This window comes from Ochotona curzoniae, unplaced genomic scaffold (genome assembly GCF_017591425.1).
Source record: "Ochotona curzoniae isolate NIBS_2020 unplaced genomic scaffold, NIBS_Ocur_1.0 contig_1014, whole genome shotgun sequence".
Taxonomy (NCBI): domain Eukaryota; kingdom Metazoa; phylum Chordata; class Mammalia; order Lagomorpha; family Ochotonidae; genus Ochotona; species Ochotona curzoniae.
In genome coordinates, this window is record NW_024464920.1 from 2,860,240 (window position 1) to 2,882,141 (window position 21,902).

Consider the following 21,902-nt stretch of genomic DNA (forward strand, 5'->3'; position numbering starts at 1 on the left):
TTCCAGAAGGATCATCCGAGAAGAGCTCGTGAGGACTACGGTGTCTGGATGAAGGAGGTGGGAGGATCTGTCCAAGAGGTTGCCTGGGGAAACAGCTTCTCGGGTAGCAGATAGGTGGCAGTGAGCCTGGCACGTGGAGGCAGTGAACCTGTGTGACTGGAGAGCATCAGGAGCCGGAGGCAGAGACCCCGGTCCGCCTGGACCTCCCGGCCAAGGAGGTCTTTGGGCTTTGGACTCAGCGACAACTCTAACAGGAGTGATGTGTGGCCCTTGCCTTACTGCTCTTCCAGCTGCAGTGGAGGAAACTGTGTTCAACAAAGGTATCACCAAGTTGGGGGGGCTCCTGCAGTTACCCCAGCAAGAGCCATGGTGCCTTCGACATGGGGGAGGTGCTCCTGTTTTCGGTGAGCTACAGGAAGAACTGAAAGGACTCTCAGTGGGGGTTGGACCCTGCTCACGAGGGAACAGTGGAGTTGATGCTGCTGCAGAAGTTCTTGGCTGGCACCATGGACCTCAGCGGGTCCCAGGAAATCCTATTCCAGGTGTGCAGAATGAGGGGCCGCCCCTGAGCCGGTCTGCCCAAAGCAGGAGCCGTCAGGTAGCCGGGTGTGCTTGCTAACACATGGTGCCTGGTTTCAGTCCGCGGGACCGTGTACGCATCCTGAGGATCGGAAGAACTGGTACGATGCTGTTTCTTCTTTCTTGTGCCAGGTGCGCTCCATGGTGAGCGACTTTGCCGTCTTCCTCACTATCTTCACAATGGTGATTGTTGATTTTCTGATCGGAGTCCCATCACCAAAGCTTCAGGTCCCCAGCGTGTTTAAGGTAAACAGACTCCCAGGTGCTGGGCCCCCTCGTGTACCCCCGCAAAACTCGATCCCGAGGTTTTTCTCCAAAGCTTTCGTGTGTCTTTGCTGTCAAAGGGGTTTTGCAGTCACAGGAGTCTGTGCCTTGCTCCTGACACTGCCTTTTAGCAAGGTAAGCTCTCTAGGCTTGGCTGAGTTCCTGCGAGAAAAGTCAGAGCAGAGCAACTAAGGCTGCTTAGTGAGGTTACGGTACTGTTTACGATCACTGACACCACCTACGTTGTTTTTCTTTTACTATGTTATGATTTAAAACTGGGCCAGGCGTTCGTCCTCACGGTTAAGACTCCAGTTAAGATGCTTTTGCCCCACGTCACAGTACCTGGGTTTGAGTCCCAGCTTTGGCTCCTGACTCCAGCTCCCTGGTAACACAGAATCTGGAAGGCGATGGCTCACGTAGTTGAATCCCAGCCATCCCTGGAGGAAACCTGGATTGAATTCCTGCCTCTGGCTTGGCCTTGGCCCAGCCTAGGCTCCTGTTGCTCATCTGGGAAGGGAATCAGTCAATAGGAGCTAGCTTTCTCTCTCTCTCTCCCTTTCCCTGTCTCCGGAAATGGAATGCAAAGGCACCTCATCTGAAGTCCAGAGCCTCTGCCACAGCTATCCTGACGTTACTCGGGCCCCGAGTCATTGTATTTTTTAAAAAATAACTCTATAATCTAGAGTGTTTTTCTGGAGATCTATGTAAGAAGTAGTACAGATGACCAATACGTGGGCCTCAAAATCTGTTTCAGGGATACTGATTAAACAGAAAAGGTGGAACAACCACTGGTCAGTTCCACAGCTCCCCGAAGGGGCTATGGAGTGGAGAGAAAACCCAGATCACTCAGGGACTTAGCAGGATCATACCTCATCAACGCGGTGAGGAGAGACAGGCCGAATAAAAGCAGTCCCCGACCTGGAAACCCCCATGAGTTGATCAGCAGCCTCTTTTCTGATTTGTCTCTCTCTTCTTAGAACAGGCCAGATTCAAAAGTATCTTCTTCCTTATTGTTTGAACATTTTAAATTTCCTTAAGGTAGCTGCTTTTCTGCCAAGTTAGGTATGTGTGGATCAGCAAATAATCACCCTTGTCTCAGAATATGTCATTCTTAAGCCACTTGCTCCCTGATAACTAACTGGGGCTGGCCCCACAGGGGGAATGGGTTTTGTGTAAAAATAGGTCATTTGGAAATGTGAGGTAGCTCTTAGGCTCCCTGATGGGCACTTGAATTTCTGGGGCATCCAGGAAAAACCCCAGCTGTACAAAAGGGAAATGGAAAAACGTCAAAGGAAATGTTGTTCAGGGCTAACTCTACTTCCAGGAAACCAAGAGGGAATTCTCTTCCTTTTCCCCTTCCCTGCTACAATACATGGTCCCCAGGTCCCAAGACCCAATCTAAAGACTGATGCTGTATTACTAGGGGTTCTAATGTCATGCAAAACTAAAGACATGTTTTTATTGGTCTGAGAATATAGCTACCATTTACAACACTGTTTCTTAGGAAACAGATTCTATAAACTTCTGGAATCTAGCCGATTCATAATTCAGAACTGGGTATGACTGAACAGTCTTTGGCCCCTGCAGTCCTTACTATGTCTGGGTCAATTTGGGCCAGTTTGCATCTCTTTTAGTAGAGCTTCTTCCAGGCTGCATACCATTTGCAAAACAGGTGAGGGTATCTCCTCTCGAGTACCGGGGGGAGGGGTGGGAAGGAGCGGGGGCAAGGGGTGCAAGGGGCTTCAGAATCTAGGAGAGCTTAGATGTGTCGTAAACACCCCTACACATGAACGCACAGTGGTCTCACAGGGGCGTTGCAGAGAGTCCTAGGTCAGACAAGTCTCCAGATTGATTCTGGATGCTTCTCAAGTCCCTGGTGTCCGTGCCCCTCTCTCACGTCCAATGGGAGTAGGGCCTCGGGGACAGTTCACTCTGAGCCCAGGAGACTCCACGGAGCTGACTCTGCCCTGCTTTTCTGTGCGCTGCAGACACCCAATGTGTGGTTTCTGAAGACAGCAGTGAGTAGGAGAGTCAGAATTGCTTAGAGCTGTTCTAGGAGTCATTAAAGTGTTGGTGGTTAATAATGCTTTGCTTGGGTTCATGTTGAGATAAAATCGCTCTGTCAGCGCACAGGAGCACGAGAAGTTAGTGGAAGGAAGAGCAGGCCGAATGCGTATCCCACACTAAGTTGCTAAGTGAGGACTGTTTCAAAGGAGATTTGGGAAAAGCAGTTGCTGCATGTCATGCGTTTGTTTTTTTCTAGGATTCTTATTCAAGAATAAAAAGAGACAGATACTGTGATTCAGTTGTATTTGTTTTGCCCTAATGATTATAGTTAACTTGAGCTATGTGATGAATGCCCTGTGTTTTCCCCTCAGCCCACGAGGGATGACCGCGGGTGGATTATTAGTCCCATCGGGCCCAACCCGTGGTGGACTGTGATCGCTGCGATTATCCCAGCTCTTCTCTGCACCATCTTAATCTTCATGGACCAGCAGATCACGGCGGTCATCATCAACAGGAAGGAGCATAAGCTCAAGGTAAGACGGCGCTAGGGTGGAGAGTCACACTGCTTTCATCCTAAGCAGGGGAGAGTCACACTGCTTTCATCCTAAGGCGGGGAGAGTCACACTGCTTTCATCCTAAGGGGAGGAGAGTCACACTGCTTTCATCCTAAGGGGAGAGAGTCACACTGCTTTCATTCTAGGGTGGAGAGTCACACTGCTTTCATCCTAAGGGGAGGAGAGTCACACTGCTTTCATCCTAAGGGGAGGAGAGTCACACTGCTTTCATCCTAAGGGGGGGAGAGTCACACTGCTTTCGTTCTAGGGTGGAGAGTCACACTGCTTTCATCCTAAGGCGGGGAGAGTCACACTGCTTTCATTCTAAGGGGAGCCCATCTGGAGGACCAGGGTGGAGTGTAAGGTCGGGATTCAGATCAGCAAGGGCTTCTACCTGCTCCTGCAGCAGCACAGAGTTGTCTAGAAATGAGTCTCCACGGAGCACTGCAGTGTGGCGAGCCAGAGGCTTAGAGTGCAGTGCTGTCCTCTGAAACCTGTGCAGAAAGGCGCCACTCGGGCCCGGGGCCGCTGTTGGCCAGAGGCAGGTACAAGGACTTTCACACTGGACCTTGACTCAAAGGACCCTAAGGCTCTGGGGTGTCCTTGTGTTAGTGAAACATCTTGTGCTTTCCACCCCTGTTCTTCCCCTACTCAGAGCAGGTGGCCGCACATCTGGCAGGAATCTGGGCATGTCCCACGGGAAGCCAGCAAAATGTTTCTCTCCAGTTCCTATACTACCGATCTGTCGCTGAGACTGCTCAAGATGTCGCTAGCTGTCTGCTTTCCTGCTCCAGGGAGGATGGAGCTTTGTGTGTGTGAGGCTCAGAACAAGCTGGGCACTCTTACATGATGTATATAGACAGGCTGAAATTCCTTTTTCTTCTCTGTTCCCTCCTAAGAAAGAGGGGACACGAGACTTCTCTGGGATCCCAGCCCCCTTCCTTCTTACCTGTCTGCCTGTTCAGCCTTGAGCTCAAGGTTGTGTGCCCTGCTGCAGCCATCCCACTGGAGGTGACAGACACTCTGCTTCCCTGCAGAAAGGCTGTGGCTACCACCTGGACCTGCTCATGGTGGCCATCATGCTGGGCGTCTGCTCCATCATGGGCCTGCCCTGGTTCGTGGCTGCGACCGTCCTGTCCATCACGCATGTGAACAGCCTCAAGCTGGAATCCGAGTGCTCCGCTCCTGGAGAACAGCCCAAGTTCCTGGGCATCCGAGAGCAGAGGGTGACTGGCCTCATGATCTTCGTGCTCATGGGCTGCTCGGTCTTCATGACAGCTGTCTTGAAGGTAATTGTTCCTTCCTGGTGGGTGTGGCACGTTCGGAGGGCATGATATGTTCCAGGAATCCCACAAGGTTCTGGGAATATAACCAGGTGCCAAAGGCAGACCATACCCACACACACTCCTGCCCCGACAGAGCTTATTCTGGTAGGGTAAGACAGATATGTGGGTAAGAAAGTGAGTGAGGAGAGCAACGCTTGATCATTACAAGACGTGACAAGCAGTAGAAAGGACAGCCAGCATGGGACTGGTGCTGAATGGTGCCACTACAAATTGAGGGTGGTCAGAGAAGGCCTGCGCGAGGAGAGAGGGGTTTGGGGATGAGATGGTGACTACCTTGCCACGAATGGCAGGAGGAGGTGTGCGGGAGAGCAGCCGTGGGGCAGGGCATGAAGTAGGAAAGGGAACTCTGCAGGGCCACATGGCTCGAGGGGGCAGAGTCTGGGTAAGAAGCACTGACACACTGCACGGTGCGTGGCGGCAGGGCACCAGTCGAGGTGACGTCGGAAGGTCTTTTTTTTTTTTTCTCCCTCCGAGATTTATTTATTTGAAAGGCAGAGTGACAGTTAGGAACAGAGAGGCAAAGAGTGTCTATCTGTTGGTTCACTGCCCAAATGGCTGCAGTGGCTGAGGAAGAACCAGACCCACCAAGCCTGGAATTCCAACCGAGTCTCCCATGTGGATGACAGGGACCCACACTTGACAGGAGTCCCAGTAACTGCTGCTCTCCCAGGCACATTAGCAAGGGAGTTGGATTGGACATGGAGCAGCCAGGGCTTGAACCATTGCTCTGGTTATGGGAATCTGATGTCACGGATGGTAGTCTAGTGTGCTGCGTCGCAATCCCAGCTCCCTTTGAGATGTTTTAACTGGAGAGGGAGGCACGCCACTTCATATTTTTTAAAAGGTCACTCTGGCTTCTGTCTGTTTCAGGACTGAGGGAAGGAAGAAGCAGAGGAAGCTGTGAGATATATGACAGAGGTTTTGATAAGTGGTAGCAAGAGCAGCTATGGATGCATGGCTTCCGTCTTGATCTTGCTGTTTGACTGGCTGTGGAATGGGGTGAGGAGAGCGGGAGAGTCCAAGATGCTTCTTGGTCTCCCGACCTGACCTCTGCTGGGCAGTGGTAGCACTGGTTAAGATGGAAAAAACCCTTGTGGTTTGGGCAGGGGTGGGACTGTGACTGGATTTTGAGTGGCATGCCTGGGAACCAACCACCTTAGAAAAGAGGCTAGAGGGTGGCCCTGGATGGAAAATGAGATCTTGGCAGTGAACAACTCAGAGATGGCGTTGAAAGCTAAGGGAGTCGATGAGCTCACTCAGGGAGGAGGGCAGAAGTGGAAGAGCAGCCGGAGAGCAGGGAGGGGAGTTTGGGTTGAGGACACAGCAGGTGAACTCAGAGATAGGAAGGTGCCAGACCACAGAAGCCAGATGAGAGGAAGCTGTCAAGGCTGAGGGACTGGCCAGGCGCCATCAGAAAGTTGAAGCAAAGCCAGGGGCACTGAAGTTTGTAACATGGAGGCCTAGCGAGACTTGCCAAGAGCAGATTCGGCAAGTCACACTTGTTTTTGCTGCCTTTAACATGATTTAAAAGCTGAAACAAAAGCAGCAGCTGACAATGGTTTTTCAAAATCCCTTTACTCTGAAATGAAGGGGTCTTAGCAGCTTCAACCGTGGGCTGCCCTCACCCGTCTGTCGTCCCAGGAGGTTGGGTGTGTTGTAACGTGGACTGGAAGCACTGCCTTTTACTGACCAGGGACTTAAGGGCAGGAATGTGAGCAGTCATCCCAGAGAGGAAATGCCTGGGCACTACAGGGCCAGAGCCCAGGGGCAGGTGGCTGGAGAGAGCGGGGGAGCAGGAAGTAAGGAGTGTGTCTGCACACAGCTCATTCCGGAGGCTTCCCCGGGATGTGGAACCAAAAAACAGACAGCAGCTGGCGTGAAAAGTGGGACTAATAGATGAGAGAGACATGAGAAAGAAACTCTGTGTTGGGGCAGCGGGGGACGGGTAGGGAGCAGGACCTGCCTCTTCCCAGAGGTGGGGTGAGAGGGAAAGTTCCTTGGCTGTGTTAGCCTGGCCCTAACCATTGTGGAGCACTGCCAGTCCTGCGTGAGCCAGTCCTGCGTGACTCCCTTCTCCCTCTTGTTGCTGAGTCCTGAACACTCCAAGCTGTCATACAAACACCCTCCAAGGCTGAGAGTTGAGAGGTGTGGTACAAAGTCAGAACCATCTTCCTGGCCCCCTACTTTCCTCTCAGCCTTGCCACCCACTTAACCTGCCTCTCCCTACCCCTCTACTCTCCATCACTAGCCCTCAGATCCCTGCTCTGGGTGCCACCTGGAGGAGCCCCTAGATTGTGGCTCCTCTGGGATTGGACCACAAAGGCGGGGTGTCCCTGGGCCACCCATCACTGTCCCAGGAGGTTTCCTCAAGGGACCAGGTGATGGCTGCGTTGGGACATCTGGCTGCTGCAAAGGTTGGACAACGTCAACCCTAAAGGGGCTTGTCTAATTCTGAGTGGAGCTGAGAATGTTTGAGGAAGTCCTTCAGCCTCGGGATGAAAGCACGTTGCTTAGCCTCCTGCTGTGAGCCCTTCTTTGATTCCGTGAAAGTCCCATTTCCATGCCTCAACTTACTTCCAAGATTGGCCAGGTTGATAGAAGTTCTGTGATGGGGAAAGTCATATTCAAGTGCAATTCGAATAGTCGAGTGTACAGTAACACTTAATGCCCCTCCAGTCATCCCATCTCTGATAGTACCATACTGAGGGACCCCTCCCTCTCCTGTCCTCAAGTCTCCAGTCTGGGAGAAAACATACCAGCTCTCTGAGAAGGTGATTGCATCATCTCGGAAGGGTCGGATGCCACCCTTTCTGTAAGGAGGGAGTGGTGTGTGTGTCCAGCTGCTGTCCCCGCGGAGGAGGAGGGACCAGGCTACTGTGAGAGGAGCCTCGCGCTTAGCTTATTGTGTAGTTTCACAACAAAGTGATGCTGATCATTGTCAGCCTCTGCTTGTCCTGGTCAGACAGAAACTCAGCAGCAGCTGCTGTGACGGTGGGAAGTGCTCTGTGTCTTGTTTCATTCTCAGAGATTCCAAAGTTTGATTGTTATTTCTAAAATGAACCTGTGAAGTTCTATGTACGGGGTACCCTGTGATATTTCACTACCTGTATTCATCGAATCATGTTCGCATCGGTGTGGACAGAGCTGTCTCCTCAAACACGTGTCATTTCTTTGGGGCAAAACATTTAGAATGGCAGCTCTTGAAAACACACAGTGCACTGTCAGTATTTACAATCCCCCTGCCATGCAGTAGAACCCCGGCTTGTTCCTCGTGCCTGAATACGACTTGAGAGCCCTTGTGTCATCGTTCCTCACTCCTTCCTCCTGCCTGCTCTCCCTGGCGACAGCCTCGCAGCTGGTGTCACCTCGGGGTGCTGTGACACCGAGCCTGATGCCTCGCCTTTCTCTCCTTTGTCCACAGTTCATTCCGATGCCGGTGCTCTATGGAGTTTTCCTGTACATGGGAGTGTCCTCGCTGCAGGGAATCCAGGTATGGGCTGGCTGAGGGAGGCCTGTGTCTTCTCACCGTGAGTTCACCTGTGCTGAGCAGGGAGGCCAGCCCCCAACCCCCACCCCCGGGGCAGGCACCACCAGTTCCTGGGAACTGACTTCCAAGTGTCAGCACTGCTTAGAACATGTGGTCACATGTGATCACAGTGAGCCGACAGTGCAAAGACTCTCAGTGTGGCCTGGCTTGGGGTCATGGTTCCAGTTATTCACAAACGATTCAACGCACAGTTATTTGACAAGCGTGAAGCACAGGTGCTTTGCCAGGCACTGGTAAACTTGGAGCTGAAAGGTTGAGAGCCGAACTGCCTTCCGCACGTGGACAGCCGTGGGGGTGTTGCCAGGCTGGAGTGTGACAGAGGGAGCTGGACTCTGAAGACACCGGGCAGTGCGTGTGTGGGAGTGGGAGGAATGGGGAGTGCTGGTGTCACTTTGTTATACACTGTCCTCTCCTGCCCATCGACTCACTCCTCTGAATCCTCAGAAAAAATGAGCAACTTGCCGTCGTTAACTTGGCTGTCCTGAGAAACGTGAACTTCAAACGGTTCATGGAAAGTGGAATTAAAGGGTATTTTACAGTAAAAACGTGTGTGAATGTATGAGTGGGTCTTTGGATGAAGTTCATGGCATTGTGTGTAAAAATAATGAAGGAACTGACTCCATGTTTCCGGGAACTGTTTCAAGTGCCCACATGTAAGAGCTTAACTTCTGTTGGTTGTTAATTTTCGTGTTCAAGGGAATGGCCAATGTTCACTCTTTTTAAATATACTTTTAAATGTATTTGAAAGGCCACTGGCCCACTTCCTAGACCCCTGCAGTAGCCTGGCCTGGGCCAGGCAGGAATTCAGTGCTGGTCCTCTGAGGGACATCACCTGTTGCTTCTCCAGGAAGGTGGAATTGGAAGTGGAGCTGGACTTCAGCCCAGATACTGTGATGTGGGATGTAAAGTGACCCAAAAGGTGTCTTATCTGCTACACCGCATCCCCGTGCCATTCCCACATACTGAGTTCTAATGTGACCTTGGACAGGTAGTTAATACGCATCTCTCTATCTTTGTTTTCCTTTTTAAAGTACAAGAATGATCAGATTTTCTATATCTGGAATGTTACAAGGTTCCGGTTTGGATAACCAATGGCTCCAAACCTTTCAAAGAACAAATCAGAGATTTTCTTTTGAGAATACACAGGAAGGTGTAACTGATTCGCTTACTTGTTTTCAGCCTTCCCAGAGACAGAGTCCTGTCTGAAGCCACAGTGTGGGATGGACAGAGAGGTTTGAATGTGGAGTTAGAAAAGACAAGCTCAGAGGCTGGCTCTGTCACATGCCAGAGTAAGCCGCCACCTTGTGACCCTGACGCTCCTTATGGGTGCCAGTTTTCAGTTCTGATGCAGCTCCCTACTGATGCCCCTGGGACGGCAGAGGAACACAGCCCAGGAACCCCTGCCATCCTTGTGGGAGACCTGGGTTGACCTGCAGCCTGGCCCCGCCCCAGCTTCTGAGGCCATGTGCAGACCGAAACCAGTGGCTGGAAAACAATCTGTCTGTTTCTCTCTTTTTTGAACATTCTCTCTTCAATAACTAAAAAGAAAAAAAATTATTTTCCTAAATGGATCCAGATCTTGACACTCTGCCACTTCATCAACCCACATGACCTGTCCTCACCACTTCAGTCTGGTGGAAACCGTTTTCTGTCTTCAGAGTAGGTGCAAGAGGTGACATGGGGCTGTGGGGGGAGGTGACAAGGTTCCTGAGCCCCAGGAACCTGCTGCAAACCAATGCCAGCGCCTTCCTCCTTTCAGTTCTTTGATCGTCTGAAGCTGTTTGGGATGCCGGCCAAGCACCAGCCGGATTTCATCTACCTGCGGCACGTGCCGCTGCGCAAAGTGCATCTCTTCACCCTCATCCAACTGACCTGCCTCGTCCTGCTCTGGGTCATCAAGGCGTCTCCTGCGGCCATCGTCTTCCCGATGATGGTGAGTCCTCGCAACCCGCTGTCAGCCAGCTGTTGTCAGGGACCATTTCCATCACGGCAGTGTAGCACACTCACGCCGCTGGACTGCTGTCACCACCACCCATCTCCTGAGCGATTTTCATCTTAGAAAGCCGAAACTCCACAGCCATTCCTCAGTGACTCCCCATTTCCCTGTGTGCCCATTCCCTGCCACCCGCCAATCCACTCCCTGTCTCTGTGCACTTAAACATAGGGCAGGTCCTGCTTGGGGGCAGAGTCATACAGCGCTATCTTTGCGACTGGTTGATTTCACTCCGTCTGACATCCTCAGGGCTCACAATGTGGCCCCTTGGGGATGAATATCTGTCCTTTTTAAGGTTGAGTAGTATTCTCTTCTCTGTGTGAACCCCGTTTTGCCTGTCCGTTTATCTGTTGCTGGACACTTGGGTTATGTCTGCTCTGTGGACAGGGCAGCTAATGCTGCGGAGGACAAATGCCTGGTATGTGTCTGCGCTCAGTACTTCTGCCGTATAGCCAGGAGTGGAATGGCTGGATCATAAGGGAATTCTGTTTTTTCATTCTTTTTGTTAATCCCTTACAGCCAGACCTTCCTGGAAAGTGCCTCAGCTTTGTCAGAAGTGCTAACACATTGACGCTCAGGATGAGGGTTTTTGGTTAAAGAAATAGCAGATCCCTGGGAACACGTGGAAGGGGTTCCAGGGAACCTATCAGTAATGAGTTGATTAGAAAAATCGTTGCTAAGATTAAAGGACAGTGTGCTTCACTGTTAGAAGCCTGGCTTGTCACCTGCTTTGTCTAGATACCAGAGGAGGCCAGTAAACACCAGTGAGGCCAGACAGGTGCTTTGGGGTTAGTACTAGTTTCCCTTGGGCAAAGATGGTCTTCCAGGGAAGAAAGTGGTCCATGAGATACACCTGTTTCTGTTGGGGAAGTGAGGTATCAGGTCTGAGCAAGTCACTCGCTCGTTGGGCCTCTACTCCCTCACCTCTGAAGTGAGTGACAGGCCAAGCCAGAGGGTAGAGACAAGAGCCCCTCGTGCCACGTGAGGCAGAAGGTGAAGAGCCCCTTGTGCCACGTGAGGCAGGCAGACGGTGAAGAGCCCCTCGTGCCACGTGAGCCAGGCAGAAGGCAAGGGTGTTGTAGGGAATGTACGGGCAGAGGAGCCAAGAGAATGAAGACTGATCTCCAAGGTGCCATGTCCCACTGCATCACACAGCTGGGCCATGCTCCTGCGGGGCCTCCTGCACCCTCCCCCGGCGCTACCCCGTAGTCTTTCCTGCCACCCAACCCAGGGCAGGGCGGCCATTGAGGACATTGACAGATATTGCACTTCCCTTGTCAAAGAGAGAATAAAGTCACTTGCTATCTCTCTGCTACGTGGTTGTTATACTGAGAGTTTAAATAATGCACACAGAACACGTATCCCTTGATACCTGGCACGCAAAGCATGTTCACGCGTGGCAGCTGTGAAGGTTGTCAGGACTGGGTTTTCACTCGTGCGGTCCTGGTCTGGTGAGGTCATGAGGACACCAGCCGCCTGAACACACTTTTCTTCCTCTTCAGGTTCTGGCCTTGGTCTTCGTCAGGAAAGTCATGGATCTCTGTTTCTCCAAGCGAGAGCTGAGCTGGCTGGATGATCTGATGCCGGAAAGCAAGAAGAAGAAGTTGGACGACGCTAAGAAGAAGGCCAAGGAGGAGGAGGTCAGAGTTGTGGGACCAGCTGTTCCCCTTGGGGTCTTGCCTTGGGGAGCGTGGGAAGTGAGCTGCCAGCAGGGGCCTGCGCGCTTGGGCTGGGCTCCCCTGAGCGTGCAGGGAGGCTCTTGCTCCTGGCTGTCCTTCAGTTTTGGAGTTGACCATCGTTTACCATCTTTGTCTACAGCCCAGAGCAGGCTCACATCTAGAATAGGAACATGGGTCTGCTCTTACTATCAGACGAGACGCCAAAGCGTGGGAGTTTCTGGCACTCTTGGTTATGGAGTCAACTTCAGGTGCTGCCATGGTCAGCACCTGTGAAGAGAACTTGTGGAGGACTGGCCATTCCTCTCGTTTCCCCCAGCACCCGGCGCCTGGCCATCCACACGATAGACCTGAATACATGCCCAACAGGGCATGTGTAACAAAATGAAAATACCGTACCAGGAATTTAATGAAATAATTGATGTCATCTGAAATGCACTTTTAAAAACATATTTATTATTTGAAAGGCAGAGTGACAAAGTTCTTTCACCTGCTGCCTCAACGGCTGCAAGGGCAGAGGCTGTGCCAGGCCTATGCCGGAGTTAGGGACTCCATCCACGTCTCCCATCTGAGCGGCAGGAACCCAAGGAATCCGGCCGCCTCCTGCTGTTTCCCAGGTGCAGTAACAAGGGTTGGAGGCAGGACAGCCAGGACTCAGACTAGCTTCTTACACAGAATGCAGGTTTGCAAGTGGTAGTTTAACCCATTGCCCTACAAGTTTGATCAATGATCTTTAATGATACACATTTTTAAAAGCTTGTCTTTTTCTAATATCTTGCATTGTAAAGATCTTGTATTACTAAATAAGCTTTAATAATCATGAATAGAGGGGCCTGTGATAAGATGTAGCAAATAAAGTCACCATCCGAGGTGCTGGTGCCAAGTGGAGTCCTAGCTGCTCTGCTTCCCATCCAGCTCCCTGCTTGTGACCTGGGAAAGAGGACAGCCCAAAGCCTTGGGACCCTGCACCTGCCTGGGAGACATGGAAGATGCTCCTGGCTCCTGGCTTCGGATTGGCGCAGCACCGGCCATTGTGATGATCTTTCTGCCTATTTGTAACTCTACCTTTCAAATAAGTAAATTAAAGGAACTATCGAGAATTCGTTGTATAAAATATCAAAACAAAATCTTAAAATAACTGCTGAGGGATGTGATGCCATCCTCGTTGCTCACGGTAGACGGAGAGGCCTGGACCTCCCGGAGTTTACGTTCTCACAGAGGGGACACAGGCTAGAACAAAACTACTTGTTCATAATGTTCGAAGATTACCATATGCGTATGCAATTTTAATGTAAAATGTGTTCTGTGAAGAAAGTCGGGGTGAGGGGTTAGGAAAGCTTCTTCTGATCAGAGATATCTGAGCAGAGATCTGAATGAAGTGAGGGGAAAATCCTTAACTTCTGGACCTAAGAACATTCCAGGTGGAGGGAACCGAGAGTGCAGAGGTCCTGAGGCTGGGACGAGCGTGGCTGCTTGCGGGCAGAGCCGGTGGGTTTTGCTCTGTTGAAGGTGGGCATGGCCTAAGACAGGAGTCGGGGATGACTGATAGATTTTTGACCCGAAGACTGGATGGATGGTTGTACTAGTGCGTGAGATGGTGAAAGCGAAGGAAGAGCGGGCTTAGTGCGGAATCAAGAGCTGTCTCTCGCATGTTAAGTTTGAGGTGGCTGGCAGACATTGTATTCCCTGTTTTTCAAACGTTCTGAAATAAGCATTGTTTTATAAAATGATAGTCTTTTAAAAGCTACATGAAAGATAAAAGCTTGACTCAAAATTTTGTCATCTCAACACACATCTTATGTTCATTTTTTTATATTCTCTACAAATGCTTAACAAAATTTTTATATAATGCTATTATAATTACATATATCTATGTGTTATATATGTATCTGTGTGAGGATAATTCAAAAAGTTCATGGAAAACAGAATTCAGAGGTAAATTTATTTTCATGCAAAAAAAATCTTAAACCATGCATAGTTTCTTTATTATATATACACTTCCATGAACTTTTTGAAGCCCCTCTGTATTATGTGTATAAATTTTTATTTTTTTCCCACCAACTGGATCTCATATTTTCATGTTTCTATACAATAATGATGTTTATCTTAATGAGTTCTATAGTATTACATAGCATTAGATAGTACTCTATAGTATTATCCCCCAATTAATTGAAACTTTTCTTCATTAAAATTTTTTCTTGTGTTTTAGGTTTAATTGCTAGTCATGCTACCATAAACATCTTTATGCCTACAGGTTTTTTTCTCTGTAGTTGTTTCGTTCAAGTTGCTGAAATGATCTTTTACAACATGTCATTTAAAATGATTTAAAGACACACAGAAAAGCACTCTCTCCCTTGTGTTGGCAGCATGTGTGTTTGAGTGAGGCACTGAGCAGCTCTCGGCCCAGGGACCGCCGCTGGTTGCTGTCTTTCTCCAGTCTCCATCAGAGGTCGCTTTTCCCCTTCTTTGTTTCCCCACTCTTCAGGTTTTGTTCAATGTGTTTCTGCATGTGATTTACCATATTCTTCCCCAGAAACTGGTCATTGGGGGGAAAGATCTTACTCAGGTTCTGCGGCTGCCTTGCTTTCCAGTGCTGTTCCGTGTGTCTGTATCTGCTTATCTCTCTGTGACCAGTCAAATCTATTATACTATCAGTATAATCTGATTATACTCAAGTCAATGTGAGAGAAGATTAGGTAGAGGTTGTGCTGGTCGCAGAGTCTTCCTTGATCTGATGCCTCCCTTCCTTCCAGGAGGCTGAGAAGATGTTGGAGATGGGTGGAGACAAGTTTCCCTTGGAGAGCAGGAAGTTACTGAGCAGCCCCGGGAAGAGCCTCAGTTTCAGGTAAAACTCCCCAACGCCCAGGAGTTTGTTCCTGCTGCAAAGGCTGGCCACCATGTCACCGTGTGGGGGCGCTGTCGCCGGTGCAGCTAAACAGCCTCCCACTTTCATCTTTTCCATCTCATCATTTATTGAGCACCTGCTAGATGCCAGGCACTGTAATTCGAGATGCTGAGAGACACAGGGAGAGGCGTGGCATGGGAGCCAACGTTTGGAGAGCTGGGGGTCTCCTCGTGGCCAGGAGCATCCTGCAGAGGTGTTTGCCACCTGCTGTACCTTGACAGCCACTCATGGATGTCAGTCCCTCCTCACCCACATTCACACAGGGAGAAGGCTCTGACCTGCTTGTCTGTCCCTCAACCAGAGCTCCTTCTGCGTCTGCTTGCCACTTCCTGGGGACGAATCGAAGGCAGGTTTTTATTTCCAGAGAATCCTCGGCCTCCCAGACATGCAGTTCCCACACACGGGCAGGCCTTTGGAGATGGCAGAGGGCCCACCGGGCGCTGGCTCGCAGATCCGTGCCAAGGAGCACAATGGCAGCTGTCCTCATGTCACACCTGTGTCCTCTGTCCCACCTGTTGCTCAGCACAAGTCACAGGAGGTGAAGGTGGTCAGTGTGTAGGCCGGCTCCTGCCCACACAGTCCAGAAGAGCCTGGCAGTCAGAGCGGGCGGACAAGGAAGAGGACAGGGTTCCCCAGGTCCGGTCCTGCAGAGTTGACTGCTGAGTCCTGGTGTCGCTGGGAACTGACATCTGGGAAGTCATGTCTCCCCTCTCACCCTCTGCCCACACCCCCTTTTTTTCCTCAAGGTTTAGGTATTTATTTGAAAGAGTTACAGAGAGGGAGGGATAGAAAGATCTTCCATGTATTGGTACACTCCCCAAATGGTTGTGACTGTCAGAACTGGGCCAGGCCCAGACCTGGCACCTGGGATTCCATCTGGAAGTCCCGTGTGAGTGGCAGGGACCCAGCTACTCGGGCCGTCTTCTGGCGCTTTCCCAGGCACATTAGTAGGGAGCTAGATCAACAGAGAAGCTGGGATTCAAACCTGTAGTTATTTGAGATGCTGGCACTGCAAGTTGTAGCTTAATGCACTGTGCCACTGGCCCTTTTCTTTGATTCTTTCTATGATTTGCCATGGAAGGAGCCATAGGCTTTGAATTCCCTGGTGTGAAAGTAGGAGCAGGGTCCCTCCAGTGGGCTACTGCATGCCCTCTGGACACTTAAGGAGAAAGTCCAGCTGGGAGAAAACTTGCATGTACCCTGGGGCTCTTACCTCAAGGAGTGGGCGAGGCCTTGCTTCTCCTCCCACTTATTGTTTCACCTTGGCCTTGCTTGGATGGTCAGCTGTGTGAGCTTTGATTTCTTTATCCTGAACTTGAGGGCATTCCTCCGTTAAGATCAGAGTGTGGCTGAGAGTGCTGAGGTAGTTGAGTGTGAGGCCTTCTTCAGGCACAGATGGAAAAGTTACAGCTCTGCACACGGGAGCAGAGTGCCTGCCAGGGAGTGCCAGCAGGTGGCAGCGTCTGCCACCTGTGACCGCCCATAGTCAGACTCTCCATCAGGGCCACTGCCTAGCGCACCAGCCCGGCCCCTAACGCCACCTCGTGGATCACCGTTCCATCCACGGTGGCTGAAGGAAGAATGGCCAGATTCCATCTCCTTCCCTCAACTCCTAGGAGGTGTTAGCGGGCTCCCCACATGCAGCCTTTGCGGGGGAGGAAGGGAGTGGCCGTGACAATGATGGATTTCGCTTGTATTCCCCTGACACTCACCAGCCAGAGCACTCATTTCAGATGCGACCCCTCCGAGATCAACATCTCTGATGAAATGCCCAAGACCACCGTCTGGAAGGCTCTCAGCATGAACTCGGGGGCTGCAAAGGAAAAGAGGTACAGGGCACACTGCCTGTTTAGTTCTGTCTTGATCTCTAACGGTGAAAATGACAGTTGCATTGAACATAAACCAGGTTCTGGTGGTACAATTGAATTTGTGTCGTCAACAGCCCTTCCCAGACTGCCGGCAGCCCCACAAGAACTAAGCCTAAACATCAGAAAGATGTTGTCCGAATATTTGGGCCGAGAAGCTGCCCATTTACATAGATCCCACAGGTTAGGGGCTAAGGGTTTGCTGTGTCTGCTTGGCTCCCCCGCTCTGGTTCTCACCTGAGAACCCGAAGGGCGTCTCTCTGACTACTGCAGCCACGCAGAGAGGAAAGGTTGCTAAAATAATGCAGATGGGGTTAAAGTACTGAAACATACCTTCGCCCGCTCCGCCAAGCCCAAGATAAAAATGATTGCCAAGTAGAGACTCTAAATGCTAAATTGCGTTATTTTAGAAATAATTAGGCCCTGTAACACTGGGCAGTATGTGTGGCATGAGGCCCCGGGAGCTGCCTCCCCTGGGTGACCACTCACAGGATGAACCGAAGCTTAGAGCAGCCGTAGCCCGAGTGGGTGGGAGCTGGGGCTGCTTCTTCCTCCAATGGGTTAATATCAATGTGTTATGCATGGGAGTGAAGTGGAGACTCTTTCCTTCAGAGGAAAATCCAGGCAGCTGTTGGGATTTAGAACATACATGATTATTTTTTTGAGAACTGGTCCACTTGTAAATGAACTCCAAATATAGCCAGATCCAAGTTGTGGTGACATTGTCAATGTGTTGACAGTGGGCATGCGTCATGCGCTCCCTTTTGGTCTAATTGTAACACTTTTCTTCAGTCTCTTCAACTGAGCCTCTTGGTGGGCGGTGAGGCGCTTGCCCCAGGGAAGATCTGGTTACAGAGAAGCCAGACCAAATCTGGTCCCATTCCTGGTCATCTCAAAGCCATGCGGCAGCATCCAGTACTCACGGTGTGCCCAGGAGGGCATCCGGCCATCCCATGCCAGCCGCCGTCACCAGATGTCAACACGGAAGCAGAAGTCACCTCCTGTCGCTCCCTCTCTTTCTTCTCGTCTCTTCAGAACTGTCACCATTGAGGACTGAGCTTCCCGTCTGCCAGACATCATCTGTGACACTCTCTGCGGGGGCGGGGGTGAGGGTGGGCTGCAGAGACACCAAGAGAAAAGGACAGGCCCACAGGCAGCCCTGGGCCTGGGTCAGGTGCCTGGCGGCTCAGACCACAGCTGTCTTCATCCGGAGGGCCAGCCGTCCAGGCACGGGTCGTACGTCGTGCTGCAGCCAAGAGGATGCCTTGCAGCCAGCTGCGTCTCCATCACGCCCCAGCAGCAGCCCTGCACAAGGCCCTCAGTGAGTGCCTCGGAAGAAACAAGGGCTAAGAGAGACGTGGAGTTGTTTAGCTCGGGTGGGCAGAGGCTCCAGGAAACCACAGTGATGCGTGAGGGTGGGCGGTGGCTCTTGAAGGTCCTTGCGTGAGAGGACCTTCCATCATCACGGGAGGAGTTGGTGTGGATACCCTGCGAGAACTTCCTGGGTGGGACGTGTGCTGTCGTGTCTGCTTCTTAGACATCTAGGAAAGGCCCCGGGACAGTGGTTGGCGAGCAGAAGGGAGGATGTGGTGTTTTGGCTGACGTTCTGTGGAGCTGTCTGTGTTTTGAAGATATATCTGCGTTGCATCTGGAGCGGGCCAAGGGCTTGTGGCCGTCTTCCTCGGCTGTTCAGTAGTGGGCTGTCGCACACCCAGTGGCCCCAGAGCATTGCTTCCTTGTGCTGGACTTCTCTTAGCTGTCCAATGTCCTGCCTCTCCCACGTGAAAAAGCAGCACTGGGAAACGAACTCTGAGCGGTGAAACTGACTTGGGTATTTAGCTGTGAGCTGCACTGATGGCTCTCGTGTGATGAGCGTCAAGGGTCTGCACCACAGAACCCACCTTGCTGGGTGCACAGAATGTGGCCCAGAGAGCCTGTTCTGCCCACTCTTCATCCTGGAAAGTCTTGCGGGGAGTGGGCAGTTCCCCTAGGATGACTTTCTTCCACAGACAAAGAAGTGACTCCTTTACTTTATTGAATTTTTTTTATCCCTTTGACTCTTAAAATATATGCATATATTCTAGTCTTACTCTCTAAAGACCTTTGGTATGGAGCATTTTTCCCCTGTTGGGGCCACAGTTATTTCAATGCAGTGATGATTTTTAAGGGCACAGGGACAATGGGCACAGGCCAGCCACCAAGCACTGAGAACGGAGGCCCATCAGCCTGCTTCCTTCCTGGGTTGACTAATTCCTGTCCATAAGGCTCTCTCTCAGGGCCCATCTTGGCTTCCTTTCACATGGTATGGACAGGATCGAGTGTGGACAGGATCGGGCGTGATGCTTTGAAATACGCGGGTGTTGAAATCTCAGTGAGCCACAACTCCACATTTTGTGGCTTTACTTTTGACATAAAAATTGTACACCTTGACCTTCCTGATTTGGAAAAATTAGCAGCCACCTGTTGCTGGGAGAAGTGCTCTTGCTGGCTGCTCCCCGTCTCTGGCTGCTTCCTTAAACTTGCCTCTCTTTCATCTTCCTTGTTCTCTGAGAACACGCGCCCTTTCCCACTCCATCATGACTCTCTCATCTTCTCCTCCCACTCTCTGTGTGGAGACCTTGGCAATACTCAGTCCATTTCCCCAGCTTTGGCATGGCCGGTGGATGTAACAGAGGGAGCATCTGCCACGAAGCCAGATGACAGGACCACTGAGACACGTCTCCCCAGACACAAGGATATCTTCTTATGCCTTTTGTATGCTGAGCTGCCAAAGAGTAGGGTCCCTGCCTTTGTCAGTGCTGGACAGTGTGGTTTCAGAGCCACCTATGGGTACACTGCCAGTCCTTCCTGCGCCATACCCTCCCAGGTCACTTAGCTACTTGGAAGGTGTTGCCAACCTTTTGAAGCCACTAGATTTTTTTTCTCAAACAACAACCAATCTCCTTTCTGCCTCATTCCAGTGCTAGGAACCATTCCCCACCCTTAGCTTCTCCTCTTTCCCAGTCCCCCAAACATACACACACACACACACACACACACACACACAGCCCCAGCCCAGGCTGTGTCGGTGCTCAGGCAGACATGGAGGGGCTGTCAGGTCAGGCAGAAGCTGGAAGAAGAGGCAAAGCAGCCATTGTGCACGTGGGTGAGCACATACCTGCTCTGCGTGGACTAGCAGGAGTACAGTCAAGAGCTTTCCTTGTTCCTGTTAAGCTGCCATGTGGGAACTTGGGGAAAATATACGGTCAGTCTTTCATCCAGGGAGTTCCCATCTCACGCTTCCCTGACACGACAGCGTGAGGACAGACTCATGCAAGTTCATCCACAGAAAACTCTACTCATGTCCATGCTGGGACACTGTCAAGTGTGCTCGGTTGCAGGAACTGTGGGAGACTGGCTCTTGGTGGCAAGGGACAATGTCCAACATGTGAGGGCACAACACACAACTGCTGGGCCCAGAGCCTTGTTTCTGGTCACTGGCCTGAGGACAGAAGGGGTGACAGGCCATACGCTCCATGTCAGACATGTGGCTGGCTGGCTTCTAAATTCATCATAAATATCCAATAAAGATTTAGCAAATGCAGAATTCCAGGTGCGGTTGAGAGGTCAGGCCACGGCTGTTAGGGCCTACCTACCCCAGGGGGCGCTGGAGAATCTGTAGTTCTGGCCATCCAAAAAAACCCCAAGTTCCTAGTTCTCCATCTCCTGCTCGGCTTCCCAGACTTGACTGTGAGTGGAGGAGTCTGTGGCCTGCTCCGTGTGGTCTCCGGGTCTCAGGCTTGCCACCAAGTGGGGAAGCCAGCCCACGTGGGGAAGCCAGCCCACGTGGGGAAGCCAGGCCCACGCAGGGCCTGCAAGCAGCACCCGAAGGACCAGGCTGTGCTGCAGCTGCTCCCTGCCATTGGGGTTGGGTCGACTGAGCCCCTCAGCTCATCCCTTGCAACAGAGCTGGGCCCTCCTGCTGGGCACGTGAGCAATCAGCTTTGTTGCTTTGTTCCTGCATTTTCTTCAGACTTCTGAGATTTTCCAGGCCACATCTTGGTGGGATATTCAGGAACTCTGCATTGAATGTTCTCTTTCTGCCTTTTTTTTTTTTTTTAAGTCTACATAGCAGAGCCAGGGAGAGGGGAGAGAGAATTCTTACCTACTGGTTCACTACCCAGATGCCTACAATAGCAGGGGCCGGGCCAGGCTGCAGCCAGGAGCCAGGCCCCTACATCCACATCTCCCATCTGACTTGTGAGGGCCGGAGTGCTCCAGCCATCACCTGCTACCTCCCAGAGTGGCCGTTAGCAGAAAGCAGAACTGGGTCTCCGTCCCAGGCCCCCTGACGTGGTATGCTGCAAACGCTTGTGCTCGGCCTGCCCATCTTCCCTTCAGTTGCCGCCGCCGGGCCTCCCTTCAGGCAGAAGCCCTTGGAGCAGGCGCAGGCTGGCTGAGAGCCGTCACCCATCCACCTTCCTCCCCGTCTCCTGGCGCAGCCTCTCCCGACACCCTGAACTCCTCTCCCTCTGCTTGTCCTCCATCTCTCAGGTTCTCCTTCAGAGGCAAGAAGCTCCGGGTCACAGGACAGGAGAGGAGACAGCAGGGAGAAGCTGGATGGCTCTGGAGCTCCTGATAAAGGGGGCTTCTTCATTAGGCTAATTCCTGACCCACATTTCGATGGGAACAGGGAAAGAGTCATCCAGAGGCAGGCACAAGCCATGCGCCCACCACATCCATCCTGTGAGCTGCTCGGCGCCCTTCGTCCCAGAGCAGCGACTGTGCCGAGTCGGCTCAATTCATGTTGCTTTATCAGAACGCAGAGGTCATTGTCAAAACCCAGAGGGGTCACTGTGTCACAAGACATAGGAAAGGAGCGTGCCGGGATCTGCCGGGCCGAAGCAACGTCCAAGAGAGGAGGAGACAGCGCAGCTCGCCCAAGTCTAACTCTCTGTCCGTCGTGGACAATGCTGGACTCTGTCTTTTAGCTAGTGGCATTAGTATCTCCAGGCCAGGGGGTTGGAGAGCCACACCCAGGCTTTTCCGAGCTCAGCAGGAACAAGCAGAACGTGGCTCCCAATGCCAGGCCACAATCCACCTCCCACACAGGTCTTTGACCATGTGCAACAATGTGCAAAGCAGACGCAGCCAACTGAATGTACAAATGGTTTCCTTTCCTAAGAG

General features: G+C 51.6%; 1 protein-coding gene across 1 annotated transcript in view; it reads left to right on the forward strand.

Annotated features, from left to right (window-relative positions):
- Positions 1 to 17,793, forward strand: part of SLC4A8 (solute carrier family 4 member 8) — a 54,714-nt gene extending 36,921 nt beyond the window's left edge. The window contains exons 16-24 of the mRNA XM_040977772.1: positions 712 to 825; positions 3,222 to 3,383; positions 4,442 to 4,693; positions 8,172 to 8,240; positions 10,057 to 10,230; positions 11,793 to 11,930; positions 14,720 to 14,811; positions 16,605 to 16,700; positions 17,772 to 17,793. Coding sequence (XP_040833706.1) covers positions 712 to 825; positions 3,222 to 3,383; positions 4,442 to 4,693; positions 8,172 to 8,240; positions 10,057 to 10,230; positions 11,793 to 11,930; positions 14,720 to 14,811; positions 16,605 to 16,700; positions 17,772 to 17,793 — 1,119 coding nt within the window. The remainder of the gene's footprint in view (positions 1 to 711; positions 826 to 3,221; positions 3,384 to 4,441; positions 4,694 to 8,171; positions 8,241 to 10,056; positions 10,231 to 11,792; positions 11,931 to 14,719; positions 14,812 to 16,604; positions 16,701 to 17,771) is intronic.
- The last annotated feature ends 4,109 nt before the right edge of the window (positions 17,794 to 21,902 follow it).